Genomic DNA, 21,211 nt, shown 5'->3' with positions numbered 1-21,211 from the left:
ATCTAGAGACTGCCATATCCGGGGATCCATCCCATAATCAGCCTCCAAACGCTGACACCATTGCACACACTAGCAAGATTTTGCTGAAAGGACCCTGATATAGCTGTCTCTTGTGAGGCTATGCCGGGGCCTAGCAAACACAGAAGTGGATGCTCACAGTCAGCTATTGGATGGATCACAGGGCCCCCAGTGGAGGAGCTAGAGAAAGTACCCAAGGAGCTAAAGGGAACTGCAACCCTATAGATGGAACAACAAAATGAACTAACCAGTACTCCCCTGGAGCTCGTGTCTCTAGCTGCATATGTATCAGAAGATGTCCTAGTCGGCCATCAGTGGAAAGAGAGGCCCATTGGTCTTGTAAACTTTATATGTCCCAGTACAGGGGAACGCCAGGGCCAAGAAGTGGGAGTGGGTGGGTGGGGGAGTAGGTGGGGGAGCATGTGGGGGACTTTTGGGATAGCATTGGAAATGTAAATGAAATAAATACCTAATTTAAAAAAAAAGAAAGAAAGAGAGGTCCCATTAGAATCCAAATGGCTGACACCTTGATCTTGGTCTTCCTAGACTCCTAAACCATGAAAAATAAAATTCTGCTATTCAAGCTACTGTGTGTTATTTTGCTGTAGAAATCTGGGATGAGATACCCTTAAATGATCGTTCAGTACTATTTTTACTATTTGGGGGCAGGGAAGGGGCCTGAACTTGAGTCTGGCTATGTAAAGGGAAGTAAACTTCCTAAATGTCTGTCAGGCAAATTGGACTCTGTCCTTACTAATTCGACATCCCAGGGAGTCTACACTGAGTGAAGACATCCCAGGAGATATTGGAGGATATCATGGGACAACATGGCACGCCGCCACTTTAGGACAGTCACAAACACTCATCCCACATATTAAATCTATCACAGGTCAGATATATAGATCAGAGGCGGCATTGACAAGTCTAATTGTTTATTCATTCATTTTATTGTTCACCTCTGCATTGCCTAACTAGCTGAGTACTTCCTACATACCAGGTACATAGACATGACTGTTCTCACACAGGCTTGGGGTTAGAAACAGTCGTTAGGTATTTCTGTAATATAGAGCTTAACTATTTCAAGTTAGAAGCAATGGTGAAGCACCAGTGTCCCCTGATGGCCCCTCAAGCATGTGACATACACAACTCACTGACAGGAAATTGCTTCAAAAAGAGCAAGAAGACCACAACTCCTAGAAAGATTCTGTAAGTACCCAATTTATTCAGAAAACAATACAATTTAAACATTTGTGACTGTTTTTTTCTGTCGTACATTTTTTAAACCATCATTCCCAAAATGTTATGCATTTGGTTGACATGTATTTGCAAGATAATCTATAATTATAACTCTGGAAATTGTACAAGACATTTGATTTGCTTAATTAATTATTATTGTTTCCGCTTCAAAAAAAAAGAAAAAGAACCCAAACTACCCCAACAACAGATTTCTTTTGCTTTGGATACACTTCTCTATTTTTCTGACCAAAAATAAGTTACATTTTGTGCCTTTTATAGCTTATAAAACATTTGTCCATTTCTCGGAGAGAATATCATAAGAGAAGAGGAAGTCATTATTTTGGTTTTAGACTTCCTTAGATTCAGACAAAATATCTCCACCCTACACAATTCCAGGGCACTTCTGCTTATGGAAATTGTACTCAGGAGTGATACAAAAGAGGTCAAAAAAGGCCCCCACAGTGAGCTCAAAGACCAAGCGATTAGAACGGAAAGTTGGACAGCCATGTTGCTATTTGGCATGAAGAGGATCCCACTCAAAGATCCAAGGGAGGAATCTTGGGAAATAATTTCTAGGAACTGGCATAAAAAATGGAACCACCCATCCAGAGAGCTGTGCTGCCCCTTTTAGCCAAGCAGGAGCAAACCAGAAGGCGTGCTCCTCAGTCCGGATGAGGAAGAGGTGGGGCTATAAAACAGCGAGGCCGGGATGTCGGGTGGACAGCTTCTGGAATCAGTCTCCTTACTTTCTAGTCTCATCTTGGAGACAGGCTGGTCCTCTAAGCTACTGGGGAGCCTGGTGGGTGGAAGAGGTGCCATGGGCAAGCAGGCTAGGAGCTGTTCTGTTTGGCATGATCTCTGAGGTGAAAGCCTCAAGTTCAGAGCCCCATTAGTCCTCATGCCATGCAAGGGATGCACTAGCATCATTGAGGACCTTGTGAGATGTGCAGAACCTCAGGCCCCGCATTAGAAAGCTTCATTAGAACAAGATTGTCCAGGAATTTGTGTCAATGGGAGTGTGTAAAGATGGGTACTGGGATAAATAACCCAGGCCCGCTTCAAAAAAGACTACCTCTAGGTACATAAATTTATTTAGTAGAGAGAGACCATTCTCAGCAGGGAGAGATTATAGATAACAACTGCAAAAACAGTGTAAGGTTATTTTTATTATAATTATTTTAAACATGCAAAATACAGTCCATGCATCTGCCATTTTGAAAAGTCTCTCATCCTATAGGAGATTAAGCCAAATATACGTTTTGGCTATCGACATTCACGAAATGTTTCAAAATGCTTTACAGTGTAAAGATAATAAGAAATTTAGCAAAATTTCAACAAACCGGTATAAAAATGGATACATATACCATTTTAATTTCAAGGCGACATGCTGTAAAGAGTGTGTTATAACTGTATTTCATTGTAAAAAGTCTTTAACAATTCAAGGGTTTAACAGATCCAGGCCTTGGGCTACACATGCAAAAAATAAAATAAAATAAAAAGTCAGTTAATTAAAAATCACCAAAACGTGCTATCTTTAAATGTATATTATTGTTTTTTTTTGTTTTGTTTTTGTTGTTATTTAAAGTACAGGAATAGATAAACAGTGCTTCAGAATTCTGTAAAAGTGTAGTTCACGGTGCCAGTGTCCGGGACGATTCATATACTTCCGATGAGCACTTTGGTTTAATCCCTTTACCATTGTAATAGTCTACGACTTGATTTGGGACTTCAGCCAACACACTCTTGGCAAGGGCAGCTGGCGATGCCTGCAGGGAAGAAGAAACAACCATCATTTGAAGCGGATGAGACACAGATGCAAAGATCTGAGCCCTGCCCTGAGCGGCCACCTTCCTTCCCTCAGTCATCCAACTATCACCCACTCAGTGTTCACGCTCTGTGTCTGCAAATGTAAACCCACATCTGAGGATGAACTGTCCTGCAGGGTTTTGCTTTGTTTTAAAATTTGCATTCATTTTTAGATACCTATGTTCCGGTTGCTATGCCAGAAGTGGTGGAACTCTGGAATGAGTAAAAGTCGTGTGAAGGTGACTTGGCATGGCCAAGTTCAACCCATCTATGAGGTGTCAGGTTGTACACACTGCCCACCAGTGTTATCGCATCAGACAGATACTTCCAAACAGTCAGATGCCCCTGGATGGGGATCTGTATTTCTAACACAATGCTCTGGTGATTCCTACTGAAATCTGAGATGTGCTGTTATAGAAATTCACAAACACTGTGAGACCAAGTCATCACAGAAGAAATGCCAGCATGCCTCCAATATTTAGCTTGGACACGTATTTAAAATTTTGGGGAGTTGGGTGTGGGATTTGAGGATTCTAGAGACAGCAAAGCATCTAATGAAGAAATGCATCTGAAGAAAGAATGCTCGTTCCTATGTGAGGGGTGGTGGTGGAAGGTGGGGTGGACTGTGAAGGTGATTGTGGTGGTGGTGGTGGTGGTTGGTGGTTGTGGTAGTGGTAGTAGGTACTCAGTTTGGGTAGTCATTCAATTAGAAAGTGAGATTGGGGTGAGGATCTTGAATGCCCTTGTAGTATTGATTCTGTAGCAGAGAATGATTGAGGTCAAGAGCATAGTGGACTCTAGGGTCATAGATAGCTGGCCTGACTCTTGGATCTGACCCTTGGTATTGACTTCATAACCCCTGTTCAATTTGCTTCAATGGTCTGAGCCACCATGTTAGCTATTGAAGGAATTGGAAGGTTGGCAGAGTGACCATTTAACAAATATTTGAGACTTTCAAGAAAGGAGAGCTGGCCTAGGGACTGTGCTTCTAATCTTCTCTTTCTTAAACTATTCAACACCTAGCTCTAATCTCAGAAGCAAAATAAGAAGGAAACAGAAGCCATGCTGTCTAATGGAGTATGAAAAAAAACCCAACAAAACAAACAAACAAATGAAAAAACCTGGTAGCTGAGAAGCCCAGAAGCATCATGAAGAGTTTTGGTTTCTAATGGTCACGCACGCATGGAGGCAGGAGCAGAATTCATCTCCATCCTCTCCTTGATTACAAAGTTTAGAAGGCCAAAACCCAACTTGGTTTCCCAGCTTTTTCTACATCTAGGGATCGACGCCACATGACCTAATTTTCCCTATGAGATATAAGAGGACTTTTCCTAGATGAATTTTAGAACTCCTTTCTTCCTGCTTCAGGGGAACAGACTTAGTTGTCTCTGTTTTCCTCTTCCTTTTCTTTTTTCCCTTCAATGAGAATGATAATTCTTGGAAACAGACTTCCCTATTATCATCATGAAGACCCATCAAAGGAGGCCATACAGCACTGATTTCCACACCCTGGAATTAACCAAGAAAGGAGTGGTCTGAGCCATCATTGCTAATATTTAGCTTCATAAGAATAGGTTTGCTCACTCCTCATCAAAGACATTTTTTCCCCTATAACCTTCTGTGACAGTTGCTTTCTAGTCATAACTGGTCAAAATGCAAAGAACAGTCAACGGCCAGCCCCAGTTGATGTAATCACAGCACAATCCCTACACCCAGATCTCAGAAGAGGGGTGGTCAGATTATAAGAGACAGATGACCAGGAGGTCTGCTGAGATAGTGTCGTTCATACATGAGAGGGGAGCTGTACTCCTTAGAGCTCAACAATATGGTCACCTAAACAAGAGCTGATGAATAACACCAGTTGACATGCCAGTGCAGATAGGTGGAATCTCAGAAGACCCTGTCCCTAGATGAAAAACTACTGGACATTGATGGCTGTTGAGAGGGATGGTTTTCTCCAGGGAGCTCCCCAGTCCTGTGTGCTCTGCCCTAAATACATGTACATGAGTGCTAGAGATTGAACTAGGTCCTAACATTTGCACACCAAGCACTTTACAGACTGTGTCATTTCTCCAGCTCCAATTTTAATGAATCTGAATGCAAAGATCCACTTGTGGTTAGTGGCTAGCTCATTGGAAAGCTCTGGGCCTAATGGAGCCCCTTGTATATCTGTGTTGGCATGGGTGCTTGGTGTAGGAACATGAGTTGGATAGGAAAAAAAAGGCAAAAACACAAAATCAGTTGGCAATTAATAGCAGTAATATGGGCAGTATACACTAACCATTGTACAGAAGAAACTCCACCTTCTACCATCCAATGCATCTGTAGCATTTGCCTCATCTCACTAAAAGTCTGTGTCACTGAGAAGTTAAGCAATCTGCCCAGAACCACATAGTTCAGAGCCTGTCCCTATGCACTTTAACGCACCATGTTAGCACACAGAGCAACAAAAGAAAGGCAACTCATGGGTTACTGGTGTCTATGAAATATCAGCTCCTCGCCTCCCTTTTATTTATGGCTTATTGAATTCTGAGTAGATTAGTTTGGATAATGAAATGTTTTTCAAAATCTAATTTGAAACCCATGAAGATAAGGTAGGTGAAAATCCTCCTGTCACTCTGCCTGTGTCACCCCAGGGAGACTGCAAATGCACATACAGCGCAGAGTATAAGATGGGCACCGTGTCCTTGTCCTGCTTGGGGCAGTTCTCCCTTGGGACAATTCTTTTGTTTCCAGTCCCCCTTTAGTTCTTGTCAACAATCTTCCATTTTTTTTTGTCAATGCCTAGCTTAAACTGGAAGGTGTTGTCTGGGGGTCTGTCTCTGCTCTGAAGTCATTTCAGGGGTGTAGGACCCGCGAGCTGCAGGTCACAGCAGCGACGTGTAGCTGCATGTAGCTGAGGATGGGGATGAAGGCAATCAAGCTAAGGTAATAAACTTCAAATCATGAGGGTTTCCTTTGCAGTTTTTGGAATTCCACTGCATGGTTCTCAGACATAAACTCTATATCATGCTGCAATGTCAGAACGTTGGACACAGAGCTGGAGGGATGTCTCAGTCAACAACGTGCTTGCCAGGCCAGCACAGGGATCTGAATTTGTATCCCCAGCCCTCATGTAAATAGTGCGGTATGCATTCCTGTGCACCTGTAATTGCAATGCTGGGCTGTGGTGTGCTGGGTGGGGAGGGAGATATGCAGATTCTTGGAGCTCCTTGGCCAGCTTGGCAAATAAGCTTGGGTTCAGTCAGAGACTCTCTTAAAATTTAAGGTGGAAAGTGATAGAAGAAGATTCCTAATGTCAGTGACTGGCCTCCATAGACATAGGCATACCAACCTACACACATGCACATATGTACACATACATACATATATACATCACATACTATACACACATATACGCTGGGAATAACTGTAGGTTATTATCCACCCATGGGCTGCTTAGCATATGGATTTTTTGCAAGTCTCCAGAAAATTCTCCAAAGCCTGGACTCATGCTTTCTTATCTCACTTGGGTCCCAGTGGGTGCAGAGCAGCGGAACCTGAGTGTGTAAAGTCCTGAGTCAATGTGCATTGTTGGCATGGGTGTGGCCATGCAAAGAACCCCAGTGCTTCAGCCCCATGGGATTTGGCATGGCTGATGGAAGACCAGCAAACCCTGTGAGATCAGCCTTCCCTCTCCCCTAGGGGTGTTAGGAAGAAGAATGCCACGTGACATAGCTGCAGCAGATTGAGTCGGCCCCAGGATACCCTTCCATGTGAACAATGCTAGACCTTTTTGATGCCATACTTTGCTGTCTGTAGCAGACAACTTGAAATTTTGGACGAGCCTCAGATACCTTTCTTTAGAAACTCTCTCCATGGGAAAGTGGAAGATGGGATGCTGGGCAGTTATTCTTTCCTATAGCACTGACCTTAGATCTCATGGTGAGATCAGCTTCCCCTGCCACTTGAAAATGCCCTCTACACTCAGATCTGCAGCAGCGGATTGATTTCCTGCTTGTTTGATGATTTTAATTACACCGAGGCCCTCTTTAAAAAGAGAAGAGTGATCACGTGGCAGTATGGCAAGGAAGAGACTTGGGGAGGCCTGGAGTGTACAGTCTCTTCTTTTAGAAGTTGGACAGGTCATAGGACCGAAGGTTCAGCTGAGGCTATTTGGCTGGTGCTAGAAGAGAATGACACTGTCATTCTGCCTGTCACAGAAAGACAGAGGTGCAGGGAGCCATGCCTGGAGAGCACATGCAGAAAATAGGACAACTGAGAATAGCTCTGTTGCTGAGATTGTCACTACTTAGTGTGGCTAGGTCCCAGGGTGAGCCCAAATTGGATTTGATGTTCTTGGACACAACCAGTAAGTTGGCTGTGAAGAATGTTGGAAGTTCACTTGAGGGAGAGTCTTTGGAGCAAAATGGCTTTTCCAACTATGCATCTAGTGGAGAGAGTCTGCATTGGATTACACGGTGCTGTGGAAAAGCCTGCACTGGATTGCATGGCACCATGCCTCCCTCTCTTGTATCTCAAGAGTAATGGAGCCCTACCCACATAGGGAGGAGCTGCTGTAGAAGCTAACAGGGCTCTTTCCAGAAGGACACATGCATTTGTGCATTCATGGTAACCTGTACTGAGGAGACAAAGCAAAGGACACTGAAGACTTGCATATTTCCTTCTGCTAGGAGCTCATGTTTAGACACCCCTCCCCACCCTCAATAGTGGCAACAGCAGCAGAAGAGAATCCAGGGCTTTAGTGGAGAGCAAGGGCTATAGATGTGCTCTGTTGTTCAATGATGCTTACAAGGGCCTGCAAACTAAAGAATACAGTCCTTTGCAGTCTATATGTCTACCTACTATACTTCAATGGTCTCCCAGACATATCCTGGGCATCTCTGAAAGGCCTTAAATGAACCCAAGAAAGTCTTAATGTTGGATATCACAATCTGTGTTGGGGTGGGGTTTGTGGCAATCTCAATCTCCTTCTGACTCTATGGGCTTAGTGATTATCCCCAGAATGTAAGAGTGTTATGAGAATCTTCTCAATATCATACTAGGCAATTATCTTGAGTGTTTGCTTGCTCTAGCCAACCAGGAAGCACAACTCCGCTTCATTACTTACTATGGATAATGGCTCACGACTGCACAGACCAATAGAATACAGGTGACTTTCGTCCGGCAGAGAAGTGATTTAAAGATTATGGGTTTGTATGTTCTTGGCCACGGACCAGTCCTCTTTGATGAGCTTATTCCAGCATTTTCTCCCATCTCTGACCACACTAAACTACTTCCACATTCATTTGTACTAGCTCAATCATCTTGCTCCTGAGTGAGCAGACTAAATTGCCAATGCCATTCACTATACTGAGATGGCTTAAGTGCCTTATCATTCTGCTCATGACTTTTGCCAAGCAGAGATAATCTTCTGTTGGCAGGGCCAGGCTGAATTTCAGCTCATCCTTGCTTCTTTCCCAGGTATCCGTGAGTAATCAATAAGCTGCCCAACTTTTTAGAACACCCCTGAAGGAAACAACAACCCTAAACTTCATGAGCAAAGGCAAGCATTTTCAAAATTTTGGTAACTATATTTACCATGACTATATTTGTAACTCAATATTTGCTTTCTTCCCCAAATAGTTGTGATTTGTATATCCTTCCTATAGGATTTGTTCAGCCTAGATAGGGGTTGCTGATGCTGCTTTAAGAACAACAGATCACAACCAACATTGACAGATATATGGGAGGTGTGAGGATGCCCCCGTGATATCTATGCATACATGTTTGAAGTTCCGGAAGGGCACAAACTGGACGATGTCTCGAAGGACAGGTTCTCCCTTGGGTGACCTTAGAATTCCGTCGTCACCGTCCAGCATCTGCATGTCACTGAAGTCGGCGTTCCCCACCCCAACGATGATGACTGACATGGGGAGGTGGGAGGCGTGGACGATGGCCTCCCGGGTGTCAGCCATGTCTGTGATGACCCCGTCTGTCAGGATCAGCAGGATGAAGTATTGCTGGAGTCAGAAGTCAGGTGGCAGGTGGGAGAGAAAAATGACAATACACTATTCGTTAGGTATCTATATCTAGGTAGCCTCCTTGCAGAACGACCACAACAGCGGGGACAATAGACGTTTTTGTTTATTTCTTCAACTTTTTATTAAGGAAATTCCAGAGCAAAACCAAAATAGCCTGGGCACCTCTGTGGGGTCATTACTTGGCATCAACAATTATCAACATATGGTCAACCTTGCTTTATTTATTGGCCTTACCTGCTGACTTTGTACTATTTTTTGAATCATATTCTGTGTATCACAGCATTTCCATATGCAATATGCACAAAGATGAAAATTTTACTAATAAAACAATATCCTATATGTGAAACTAAAATGTATAACCTACTGAACAAAGCCACGGGGTATTTGTGTTTTGCTGTAGAAAAGCTTCTCCCCGTGATTTCAATTTCTGCCTTAAACTAAAACCTATGGTCTCAAGAAACATTCTCTGGTCACTCACGTTTCCGGTACAGGTTTTTTTCCCCACAAATTGTCTCCAAATTAGATTCCAAGTAGATACCCTCCACAAATCCCAAAAGTTCTGGCTCCTTTAATGCTTCTTGTTTGCTCTTATCTACCACCATGGTTACTATCTCAAATGCAATGTTGGCCTTGACTCTAGATGACTGTTGTATCTCTGCTCCTAGACCATCAATGTCCGTCCTTCTCCACTTCTGTAAACCCTCACCTCAGCTTCATGTCAGCTCACAGCCTCACCAAAGCTGGTCATCATCACTAGTACACTTAGGACATTGAGTCTTCCAGAGTCTACCTTCTAGACAATCTCCCATCCTTCCAGCCTATTTGTTTGCCCTCTGTCTTCCAATTGACTTTAGAGAGACCTCAAAACCTGTGTTGCCTCTGTATCTTTTTGGGTTCTTAGCTCTGCCCTATCTGATCTCGGCTTCATGTCAACAAAAGACATATGTTAAGCGAATGTAGGGTAGCCCTAAAGCCTTGGTCATGATGAATGGAGCCACAACAATTGTAGCATAATAATAATAATAATAATAATAATAATAATAATAATAATAATCTTATTGACTATTATAAAGCTCAAGATAGTTAGGAAGCAGGCGCCTCGGAGTCAGGAGTACTGGATTCCAAGCTTTGTTCTGTGATGTCTGAAATACCGCTTTGTGCCTTGGTCTCAGATACCTTATTTTTTAAAAGCTGAGAGGGACAAGACCATTATATGGTCTCCTTCAGCTTGAAGACCTTTGAAAATCTAGGGCTGTGCTGTCTTGTGTAATAGTTAGTAACCTAATGAAAATATTGAGCATTTCAAATGTGGCTAGAGTAAAAGAGGAGTTGAATTTTAAATTAAAAAAAACAGACCCATTTCAGTTATTGAACATTTTTAAAGTAAATTTAGAACAAACCAAATTAAATGTATGATATTTTCATCTATCAACTTATAATATCTAAATAAAGACCAAATGTTTGTCATAGCTCAGCACCCAAAACTGAGATACCATTAAATGTAAAATACACAAATATTTTAAAGTCTTAGTACAAAAATTCCCAGAATGTCTCATATTCGTATAATTTTTATACGAATCAGATGCTAATGAGCCAATATGTTGGCTAGTTGGGATTTTATTAGTAGTAAAGGGTATTAAAATAGGTCTCCTTGTTTCTTTTTACTTTGTAAATCTGGTTACCTCAGAATTTAAAATAGTCTCTAGGACTTTTACTGTATTCCCTTTGGATTATGATGGTGGAAATCCCTGCTAGGAGATGACTGGTTAAGGGTCATTATGATGGTTCTCTCAGCACACATGTGAAAACTGTCCTGGCTCTTGGTTTTCAGCCTTCCTCTTCCCTCTCCCTGTGGAGAGGCTGCCACGGGGCTGAGATGGGGATTGGAGTGAAGACTCTTACACCTGTCAGTGCAGGAAGAGCCATTGCAACTGAGAGCAAGTGTTGCCCATCAAGAGCACGCTACGCTAGCTCCACTGTGACATGGGTTGAAAGAGGTTTAGGGAGATTAAACACAGGTCAAACCTAAGAGGACTTTCCACGCAGTTCCAGAAATATGCCTGATGGTTGCAGGAAGTAAGTGTGGGAGCCTAAGACATTCTGAGCGGAGGTATAGCTCTGGTGAAACACTTGTCAGGCACAGGAAGTCCTGGGTTTGGTCCTCAGCATTACAAAGACTAATACATGAGTAAGAATGAACATAAACATGCTAACTCACAACAACAATAACAAAAGAGCTCTTTGGAGTCAAGGAAGTGTGACTATTCTAGAACCTGTTTCTTCCAGATTTAGTGTACTAACTTTAACAAGCTACAGACTATTATAGCAAACCAGATGGAAATTCCCAAATAAAGCAGTAATAACAGCTCATTCCAAGGTCAGCTTAGGAAAGTGCTCATGTGTGATCAGGTCTATGGGGCATTTATACCTAGAAGAATTCTATAATTATCAAAGAGAAAAATCCTATTGCAAGATCCGCTGACACAGCTTGTCTAAAGGGCTTAAGCTTATGCCCTTTCCTAGTGATAACAAGGGATCCTAGCTCACAGTGTCCAACAATGGGAGGAACTGCTGGAGAGAACGTAAACTCCTCACATTGCCAGGAGGTCTTATTTATCTGATACTTTGTTTATGGTTGCTTTATTACATGCAGTTCTGCCTTTAGACTATGCGGTCTCTGCAAGAGCAGACTCATCTGGTCCTGGAGTTGTTAGTGATGGCCATCACCACATTGTTGGCTTGTAATCGCACAGAATCCACACCCGTGTCTTTGCTATTCTCCCTTTACTTGTGTAGGCCCTGGTATCCTAGAAGGATATTAAGCTGCAGGAAACGCCAAAGATATCACAGATACTCTTGTCAACAAAGGAAAAGGGACAGGTTTCCTCAGTTTCCCCTTGCCTGGTTTTGTAAAGAATGTGGTTTTGGTTTCATTTTTTAAAAAATCTATTTTAGCTACCTTATCTATTTCATGATGGCCTTGAACAGATTGTAGAGCTGAGGATGAGCATACCTTTCTAATTCTCCTGCCTCCACTTCCTGGATGCTGATCTTATGCGTGTCCACCACCATACCTACATTGTGTGGTACTAGGGATTAAGCTCGGGGTTTTGTGTATGCAAGGTAAGCACTCTGTCCACTAAGTTTCATTGCCAATATCTTAGTTATGTTTCCAAAAGATGAGTCTGTTTTCTGCATGAAGCATGATATACTTCATGGGGAAAGATGAAGTACAGATTCTACATAGAATTTGCTTTGATGTAGGTGAAAACAGTTGTTGGCCCTGAACAGTGTCCATGAAGGTATTCAGAGGTGGTAACACATGGGATATAGTTTGAAGATAGACTAGCATCATAACTTGCTGATCAATTGGATGGGGAAGGGGTGTTAACAGAATTTCAAGATGGCAGCCAGCCACTCTTACTTCCTAGTTAATGTCCTTGTGTGTTCTTTTTTCATACTGAGTTGGCTAGTCTGTGTGATTATCAGGGTATCATGAGATGATGAAGTGAGTCTTCTGTGGTAAGTTATGAGGCACAGTTACTCCTTTGTCTTCTCTTGGATCACCTGGGTGGGGCCAGATGCTATGCCATGGGAAACTTTCTTTAGTAGTTATCCCAAGCAATGAGGAAATGAGGTCTCTGACCAGAGACCAGCAACCACATGGTAGGAATGGGACTAAGCCATCTATTAGCAGAGCATTCAACTTCAGGCCACTCTTCAAAGGACCTCACTCCTGGCCAGTATCTTAGCTGAAACCTTGGGAGACCTAAGCCCAGTCCACACAGGCCAGCTGTGCTTGAGTCTCTGGTTCACAGAGACAATGAATGTTTGTTGTGGCTTTAAACTGGTTAAGGCTGTGTGTCATTCAGCAAGAAGAAATGAAAAGAAAAAAACACAACGTAAGTCAAGGAACTCAGATTACTTCAGGGTTATAGCCTAAGCAGCTCGTTGCATGATGGTAGTGTAGAGGCCAGGAAGACCAGGAGTTGAGCCTTGTCACAACGCAGTGAACATAGTAGCTTCTGCTAGTGAGTGTCTGTGTTCAGGCAAAGAGGCAGACACTTGACATTTGTGTCCACCCTAAGCTTCACACCCCAGCAGAAGAGAGTTTAATTAACTTCATCTTTCCTCCAATAAAGAGACTGTGAAGATAGAGAATTTAAGCCATTTAGGAAAACTAGAATTGACTGTCAGGCTAAAATGGGCAGTATGACCAATAATCAAAAGAAGCAGGGTGAATCCTGTCTCTCTCCTTACCGATGCTTCCTTGGTGTTTGTCTCCTCCGAGGCTGACTTGGCAACCTTCTGAATGATGGGAGCGATGTTGGTGGGACCATAAAGCTGGAGCTTGGGAAGACAGCTCTGATAGGCTTCCACGACTCCTTGAATTCCTAAGATGAGATTTAAAAAAAAAAAAAAAAACCACCAACAGTTCCGTGGTCCGTTCAAATATATTTGTATACACACAAAAGCAACACATTAACTTTCTCCAGATAGTCTTTATTCATACCACTTGTAGGATCTCAAGACAAAAGGAAATGCTGGGTCAGTATTTCCTGCCTCCCCTCCCCCACTGAGATCAGATCACAATGGGTGGTCAAAAGCAACCTTTTCCACAAACTTCACCCCTCAGAAGCTTTTATTAGCTCACTAAGGTTTGAGGAGGCAGAAGCTGCTCCAGTTTCATGGGTGGAGAAGCAGAGGTTAAGAGAAAGTGCCCCAGGTCCCAGAAAAAGTGAGTTGCAGACTCAGTGTATAAATACAGGTGTGTGAGCTGAAAGAACCACTAAGCCAGTTGGCTCTAGAGGTCCGTTTGTTTGTTTATCGCCTTGTTGATTTTAGAGTAAACACTGCTGCCTGTAGCTGTCACAGGCACCTGTGACCCTCTCTCCAGATACCACACCCAGTAAGGGCAAGGATCATAACTCATCCATTTCAGTATCCCCCACAAAAGAGCTTGCAGCAGTGCTGAGAGGACACTGAGTGTACCATGGACGTGGACACAGCCTTCAAGCCTATACGCTGGGTGTTACGAGATGACCGAGGTCAACTGCTCATTTAAGGACGGGTGTTCACCCTGAGGTCACATGGGCTCAGGAGAAAGAAAAGCCAGGGGTTTTGCTGGGAGAGGTCCTTCTGCCTGCGATCTTTGGCCCCATGAAAGACCATTAGAAATAAATTGCCGTTATAAATCCATTTTATTCACATGGATGCTGTTGTTGCCCATGCGACATTTGCTTTCCCCTGCTTTAGCTCCTTCTTGGTACCAAAGTAGCACACTGCTCTTGATTTTGACTGTAGGGAGTCACAGGAGTCACTGTTGAAATTGTTCTCCATAGCCATCATATACTGCAAATCAGCCTGTGAACAATTCGGATGAGCAAGTTCTCTTCTGTTCTGCCTTATATGGGTTTCTCACCTTTTTGAAAACACTCCGTCCACCTAGGACAGCCTGAAACATAGATGCCTGCCATTCCAAAGAAACCAAATTATTTTACGACATGGGAAAGAAGCAAAATGAAGCTGAGTTTTGTTTTTTTTGGGGGGGGGGCGAGGGGTGCGGGGAACACACAAACTTTTGCCTTAGAGAAGGAAGTTTGGTTTCCTTTTCAATACTATCGGGGACTTGAACTCTGAGAGTGTGAGCTGGTAAACACTACGGTATGTACCCCAGTCTCCTTTGGTGGAAAACCACCTTACTGTCTTTGACAGTCTTTTCCTGACCTGGAAGCTCAGGGTTTCAGCTAGACTGGGGATATCAGGAGAATAGAGGAGCTTAAACCAGAATAAACTGGTTTTGAGTGATGGGGGAGGAAATACTATGATAGCAGAGATCCTGACTTTGAGGGCACTGTGCTCAGAGCCAAAGACACTGATGTCCTAGCCTTAGTAAATGCCAAGTTCATGAAAGAAACTGCAGAATGTTCTGCGCCCTTCACTTCATCTCACTTCTCCCTCAATAAGGAGGAGGAGAGGAGTGTGGACATTGACACCCTATAAATGTCAACGTCACAGCCGCAAAGGCTCTCGGCTTAGTTTGTTACTTCTTCAGAGCAGATGAGATCATCCTTATCATTGTTCCCCAAGCATCATTATCTCATGAGATCAAGTTCAGGCATTTCTAGCCAGGAGAAAACAAAGTAAAATGGTCTGGACCAAGATGTTGAGTCTTTGCTCTCTCTCTCTCCAACGTATTTATTCCAAGTCAGCATTGTTAATGTGCTGGCAGCATCAAGTGATTTCCACATCCTCCCCCCTTTCCTTAAACCTGCACAGAAAAGAAACTGTGGAAAACACAGGTGAAAAGCAGAGAAGCAGAAAGAGGAATGTCTTAGCTTGGTCCATCATAGGCTACTCTCTCATTCAAAAAAAGAAAAGAAAGAAAGAAAGAAAGAAAGAAAGAAAGAAAGAAAGAAAGAAAGAAAGAAAGAAAGAAAGAAAGAAAGGAAGGAAGAAAGGAAGGAAGGAAGGAAGGAAGGAAGGAAGGAAGGAAGGAAGGAAGGAAGGAAGGAAGGAAGAAAGGAAGAAACAAACAAAAATAAACAAAGCTAAAATGAAATTTTAATCAAGAATTAATTAATTTTATTTAATTAACAGATTAACTTTGTTTTGGCTGGAGGGATCCATGATCTTGCTGACAGCTCACTTTCTCCTAGCCAGTCTGTCTGTCTCTTCCAGGGTGCGCGGGCTTACCTTGTAATGTGTTTCTCAGCTCCCTGTGGAGCACTGTGGCTTCTCAGAGCTAATTTCCATGCTTTGACGCAAACAACCCACGTGCCTCACTAGAGAGATGCCGGACCTGGAAACGTGCACAGCGTCACAGACTCTGAGACACTGGCTTTCTGCACACTTATGACTTACCTGCACACTCCGGGTTGTCTTCATTAAAGTTGATTGCAAAGTCATGAGAGACCTAGACACCGATGAAAATTTTAAAAGAGGAAGAAAGGAGAATTACAACTTGAATCCATTAAGGAGGCACTGGAGGTTTAGGGTTTGCAAACAAATAGTGTTACATTCATTATGAGTTAAGCAGCGGGTACCATTTTAAGCCATTATACAATCAATCTGAGATGGAGGGTGAAGTCTCAGCTCCCTGTGGGGCTGAGGTGACAGGAAGATTTTTTTAGGATCAGATAAATGCTCACCGGAGGGGGAAAGTATAACATATTGAAAAAGAAAGAAAGAAAAAGGAAAGAAAAAAAAAAGAAAGAAAAGGCTTCGAAAAAAGTAGCCTTAATTGGTTTCTAGATTCAACTGGATACGGACTGAAGGGTTAAAGTTGAATGGAAAGTTGAATGGGCGCTTACTTGTACCACCAATTAAAAAAAGAATTCAACTCAAGATGCCCGAAGGACATGGTGCGGCTTATAGAGGTGCTATCTAAGCTGTTGACATTTAAGAATCGTTCTGATATCCAGAATTACAGTGCATGGGGATTTTCATGTACACACAGGTGAAATCGAGTGTCTTCTACTTCTGAAAAAATAAGTGACAAAAGCCATCTACCCTGTAATCTTCCACCACAAACCGCCCTGCCTGGCCGTGCCTAAGCGTAAGGTTAGGCGACACACCGCTTGCTATTTTCTTCCCCCTAAAATCTGATAAAAAGGAATGGGCTATTCTGGCATCTGGACAGTTTTATTAAATCACTTGAAATTTCATGGAAAATTCCATTTCAAAGGCTATTTCTGATCGTTGGGTCTCTTGGATGCTAAAAAAGTAGGTCACCTCATTAAAAGACAGACACCTCCTTTCTTAGTGGGAGGTCACAGGTGAAGCAGCTGGTGTGTGCCCACTGTCCCTTTATCCTCCGCAGATTCCAGACAAGTGAGCTGACTTCTAGCTGCCCTACTTGGTTTACTTACCTCAAGTCTTCCTTTGTCTGTCCAAGCTATATACTATACACGCTGGCACTGACAATCTCTACGGAGATCTGAATAGATATTGTTTGAGTTCCCGGAGTTAAACGTTTTGGGGGTGTTTTCTCCATCTCGTATCATATTAATAGTGAGTTTAAACCAAGAGACCCTGTAACTGGGCCTTTGAACAACATACCCAGAACACTCTGCGCTCTGGGCTAGACATCCACAGTTACACAGAGAGCAAGGATGTGTGCAGTTACAAGATCCTAGGTCCACTCACTCACCGTGTATTCCGGGGGTATCCTGGCGCCAAACCCAAAAGCCGGGAACATTTTGTCACTGGAATTAAATATAAAAAGAAGCTGTTTCATTTATTCATCTAAGAAGGAAGAGAAACAGGAGCCTGTGTAACCTCACCAGGGCATGTCGCCAAGCCAAGTGCTGAGTCATGCAATAGCGTGGTTAATCAAAATTAAGAAACAATCATTAATGTTCATTACTGATTAATGTACAGTCTCTCCCCTTAAAGTTTTTACTAAGCTAGATAGCCAAGAGTAAACGGACCTCAGATTTATACAGATCCTACCCCCCCACCCCCAATTATGATGTTCTGTTTTCTTGAAATAGTGATGAGGAGTTTGGCAACTCCAATCATTGACTGAAATAGGATATTTCATATATATGTGTGTGTATACACACACACACACACACACACATACATATATTTTTTAACTAAAGAAAGAGCTTAGTCTTTCTCTCTCTCTCTCCTCTCTCTCTCTCTCTCTCTCTCTCTCTCTCTCTCTCTCTCTCCCTCTCTCTCTCCCCCCTCTCTCTCTTTGGTGTAGGCAGACACCTGGAGGAGAGGTATCAGTCAAGATTGTGCTGCTGATTAGAGCCAGGGTTCAAACACAGACACTCCGGAATCTAAGGAGCCATCAGAAGGCAGCGGGGACGTTGATAGCTGCTACCCAACAAAGCATGTTGATAGGATTCACTGTATCGTCCACATTAAGCTTATACACAAGCAGCAAGAAATCATTTGCATGTCTTTTCTTACTTCCTGAACTCAAAGGGACACTGTCTTTTGTGTTAAGTTCTTGTTGTGGTGGTTGTCCTTAGGTTTCTTAGGCTGGGCCTCACTCTGTAGCCCAGATTGGTCTGGAAATTGCACATTAATCTAGACTAGCTCTTAACACTTCGCAGTCCTCTAGCTTGCAGACATGTGGCCAGCTCTATCACCATCTCACATTCCAGCACCCCCTGGCCCTGACTGCACTGTATCCTTCTCACCTTTACCACTGAGTTTCAGTTCAGTACCTTAACCCTAACTAACCTGCATTGTAGTTAAGAGAATGGAGAAGGGAGTCATGACTGATACCACTGCCCCAGGGGTTAGACAGACTTATCCACAATCCTGGGAGTTCTACTTACTCTGTGCTTAGAAAGACGGGAAAAAGTGATCACCAGAGAGGAATATAGGATTCCCAAGCCCATGCCTTTCTAATTGCCATCATAATGTAATAGCTATAGGTAGTATTAATCATCTACTGGCAATGGCAGTATCTAGGTCACTGAGTGGGCAACCAATGAGACCTTTCTTAAGCAACATATGTGCTGCTGTGGCATTCTGGAATATTGAACCTTGGCAGAAGCCATCTGCCTTTGGTTTGTTTGTTTGTTTGGTTTGGTTTTTCTTTTTTGTTTTGCTTTTTTTTTTAAATCTCTTATTAAGAACACAACTGAGGTTTGTTCTTGGAACGGTTTCTACATTTTTCAGTTCTTTACAGAATTAGTCAAGGGCAAAAAAAAAAAAAAGGAATTCAGGTTAGGTGTTTACCACTGAATATCTTCTGTAGGAAATGAGGACATTAACCCCTCTTTCTGAGCAAACTCAAGCAACTTTGAGAAAATCCAAGCAACAAAGCTAGATTCCTACCCAGCCCTTCCTAATTGACTTAGAAGTCCCTAGCAACTGATGACAGCTTTGACAAAACCTTCCAACACAGTTAGGTCCACACAGATGGGGTTACAGACTTAGAGAAACCAGAGTTCTCTGAAGTAAAGGTTTAAGTCCGCCATAAAACCACACACTCCCTTGTCTCCTCATTGCTGTGTCAAGCCAGGCTCTGTTGTACCTCACATCTAGCATCTGTTAGAGAAAGCACTACTGGTGATAAATAGGAGACACAAAACCTCCTGGTTTTTGGAAAGGTTGGAAGACTTTGCCTCAGCCCTTCCTCCTTAGCCTAAATGAGTGGAAGACCAGGGAGGATCTTGCTGGCTAAGTGAGAAGAACTTTATTTTATTTTAATTAGGTATTTTCTTCATTTACATTTCCAATGCTATCCCAAAAGTCCCCCATACCCTCCCCCCAACTCCCCTTCCCACCCACTCCCACTTCTTGGCCCTGGCGTTCCCTGTTCCCCTGTACTGAGGCATATAAAGTTTGCAAGACCAATGGGCCTCTCTTTCCACTGATGGCTGGCTAGGCCATCTTCTGATACATATGCAGCTAGAGACACGAGCTCCAGGGGGTACTGGTTAGTTCATATTGTTGTTCCACCTATAGGGTTGCAGACCCCTTTAGCTCCTTGGGTACTTTCTCTAGCTCCTCCCTTGGGGGGGGCCGTGTGACCCATCCAATAGCTGACTGTGAGCATCCACTTCTGTGTTTGCTAGGCCCCGGCATAGCCTCACAAGAGACAGCTATATCAGGGTCCTTTCAGCAAAATCTTGCTAGTGTGTGCAATGGTGTCAGCGTTTGGAGGCTGATTATGGGATGGATCCCTGGGTATGGCAGTCTCTAGATGGTCCATCCTTTTGACTCAGCTCCAAACTTTGTCTCTGTAACTCCTTCCATGGGTGTTTTGTTCCCAATTCTAAGAAGGGGCAAAGTGTCCACATTTTCATCTTTGTTGAGAAGAACTTTCCAGGATGGAACACGAGTCATGGGTCTTCCACTGCAGGGATACCTCAGGAGTGAGAACCAGGCGCCTGGGAGATGCCACACCCTCTGCTTTCTTCTGATGGATTTTCTTCTCTCTCTCTCTCTCTCTCTTGAGGAAGGGTAGATATATTATTGCATCTACTTCCAATCACCAACCATGTGCTTTAATGATATTCTTTTTAAACCCGCTAAACCCTCCTTGGGGATTTGGAGTTTGCTGAGCTTCATGCACTGTTATGTAATTGAGTTTCCAGAGGAAGGGTAGGGAAAATGCCTCACCTACAAGGAGAATAATTAATGCGCCAGAAGGCTGAATTCTCTGAAGTCAACCACTAGAAAGTTACCTAATAAATATACTGAAGGGGAAAAAAAATCCAAGCCTAGCACAATAGATTTAAAGTCCATTCCTCCTGTTTAAAAATAAAATGAGCCGGAGAGGAGTCTTATGCAAGGACTAAGGGAAGGAAGTTGAACAAAAGAAAACTTTTAATATGAGAACACTTCAAAGAAGTCAGAACTAGATCCATTGGCCACAGAGCATAAGGGCCATTAGCAGCTGTCAGGAGAAAAAGACAGGCAAACACTGTCCACTGGGAAATTTCAGAAGTATATGTCCACACTGGGAAAGGCCACATTTCTTATTGTCAGACTAAAACAATGGTAAACACAACAAAAGGGCCCATGCTCTTCCCTAGTGACATGCCAGTTGCCCTTAGATTCACAGGAAATGGCTGTGTCCAAGTATCTCCATGTGAGAAGTTGATTTGAAGCACGCTTTTCACTCGCTCCATTAAGGAAAACACTGAGCTAAAGCAAGGGGCTAATACACGTCAAGGAAATTCCCAATCTACATGCCAACGGAGGTCAACTCAAATAAGGTGGCCTCTCAGAGGACATGGATGTTGGCTGAAAACAGTCTTTCAAACAGTCATCTTAAAACAATCCTATGGATAGAGATGCAACACTCTTCTGGGGATATGAGAGTGTAGCTTTCTTTTGGAAACGGGCAATCAGTATTCAGTTCTTCTACTTCTCCATTGTCTGCTGAGCACATCCCAGCTCTTCTGGGAGCATCTGTGTTGGCGGTGCCTGGTCTCATCCATGCATCTCCCTTCACAACTACTTTTTTCTTTACCTCTTCTGAGTCGTATCCACTGTGCTGCTATGCTGTATTGCTTCAGAGAATAAAAACTGAATATCAAGAAAGAACTATTCTGCAGGATTCAAGTACCAACAACCAAGTACTGAGATTCAACTCTCAAGCACAAGATTCAAACATCAGATAAAAGGAAAATTCTACGAAATTCAGTAAC

At 43.0% G+C, this 21,211-nt stretch overlaps 1 protein-coding gene across 3 annotated transcripts in view; it reads right to left on the bottom strand.

Annotated features, from left to right (window-relative positions):
- Positions 1-1,220: 1,220 nt before the first annotated feature.
- Positions 1,221-21,211, bottom strand: part of Cpne4 (copine IV) — a 467,844-nt gene continuing 447,853 nt past the window's right edge. For all 3 annotated transcript variants that reach the window (NM_001357439.2, NM_028719.3, NM_001378996.1), the window contains exons 12-16: positions 17,236-17,290; positions 15,948-15,999; positions 13,344-13,477; positions 8,826-9,062; positions 1,221-3,020 (exon numbers count right to left, since the gene is read on the bottom strand). In NM_001357439.2, coding sequence (NP_001344368.1) covers positions 2,886-3,020; positions 8,826-9,062; positions 13,344-13,477; positions 15,948-15,999; positions 17,236-17,290 — 613 coding nt within the window. In that variant the 3' untranslated portion in view covers positions 1,221-2,885. The remainder of the gene's footprint in view (positions 3,021-8,825; positions 9,063-13,343; positions 13,478-15,947; positions 16,000-17,235; positions 17,291-21,211) is intronic.

This window comes from Mus musculus, chromosome 9 (genome assembly GCF_000001635.26).
Source record: "Mus musculus strain C57BL/6J chromosome 9, GRCm38.p6 C57BL/6J".
NCBI classification, from domain to species: Eukaryota; Metazoa; Chordata; class Mammalia; order Rodentia; family Muridae; genus Mus; species Mus musculus.
The sequence above is the reverse complement of the archived record's forward strand: the minus strand, read 5'-3'. Positions and strand labels throughout refer to the sequence as shown.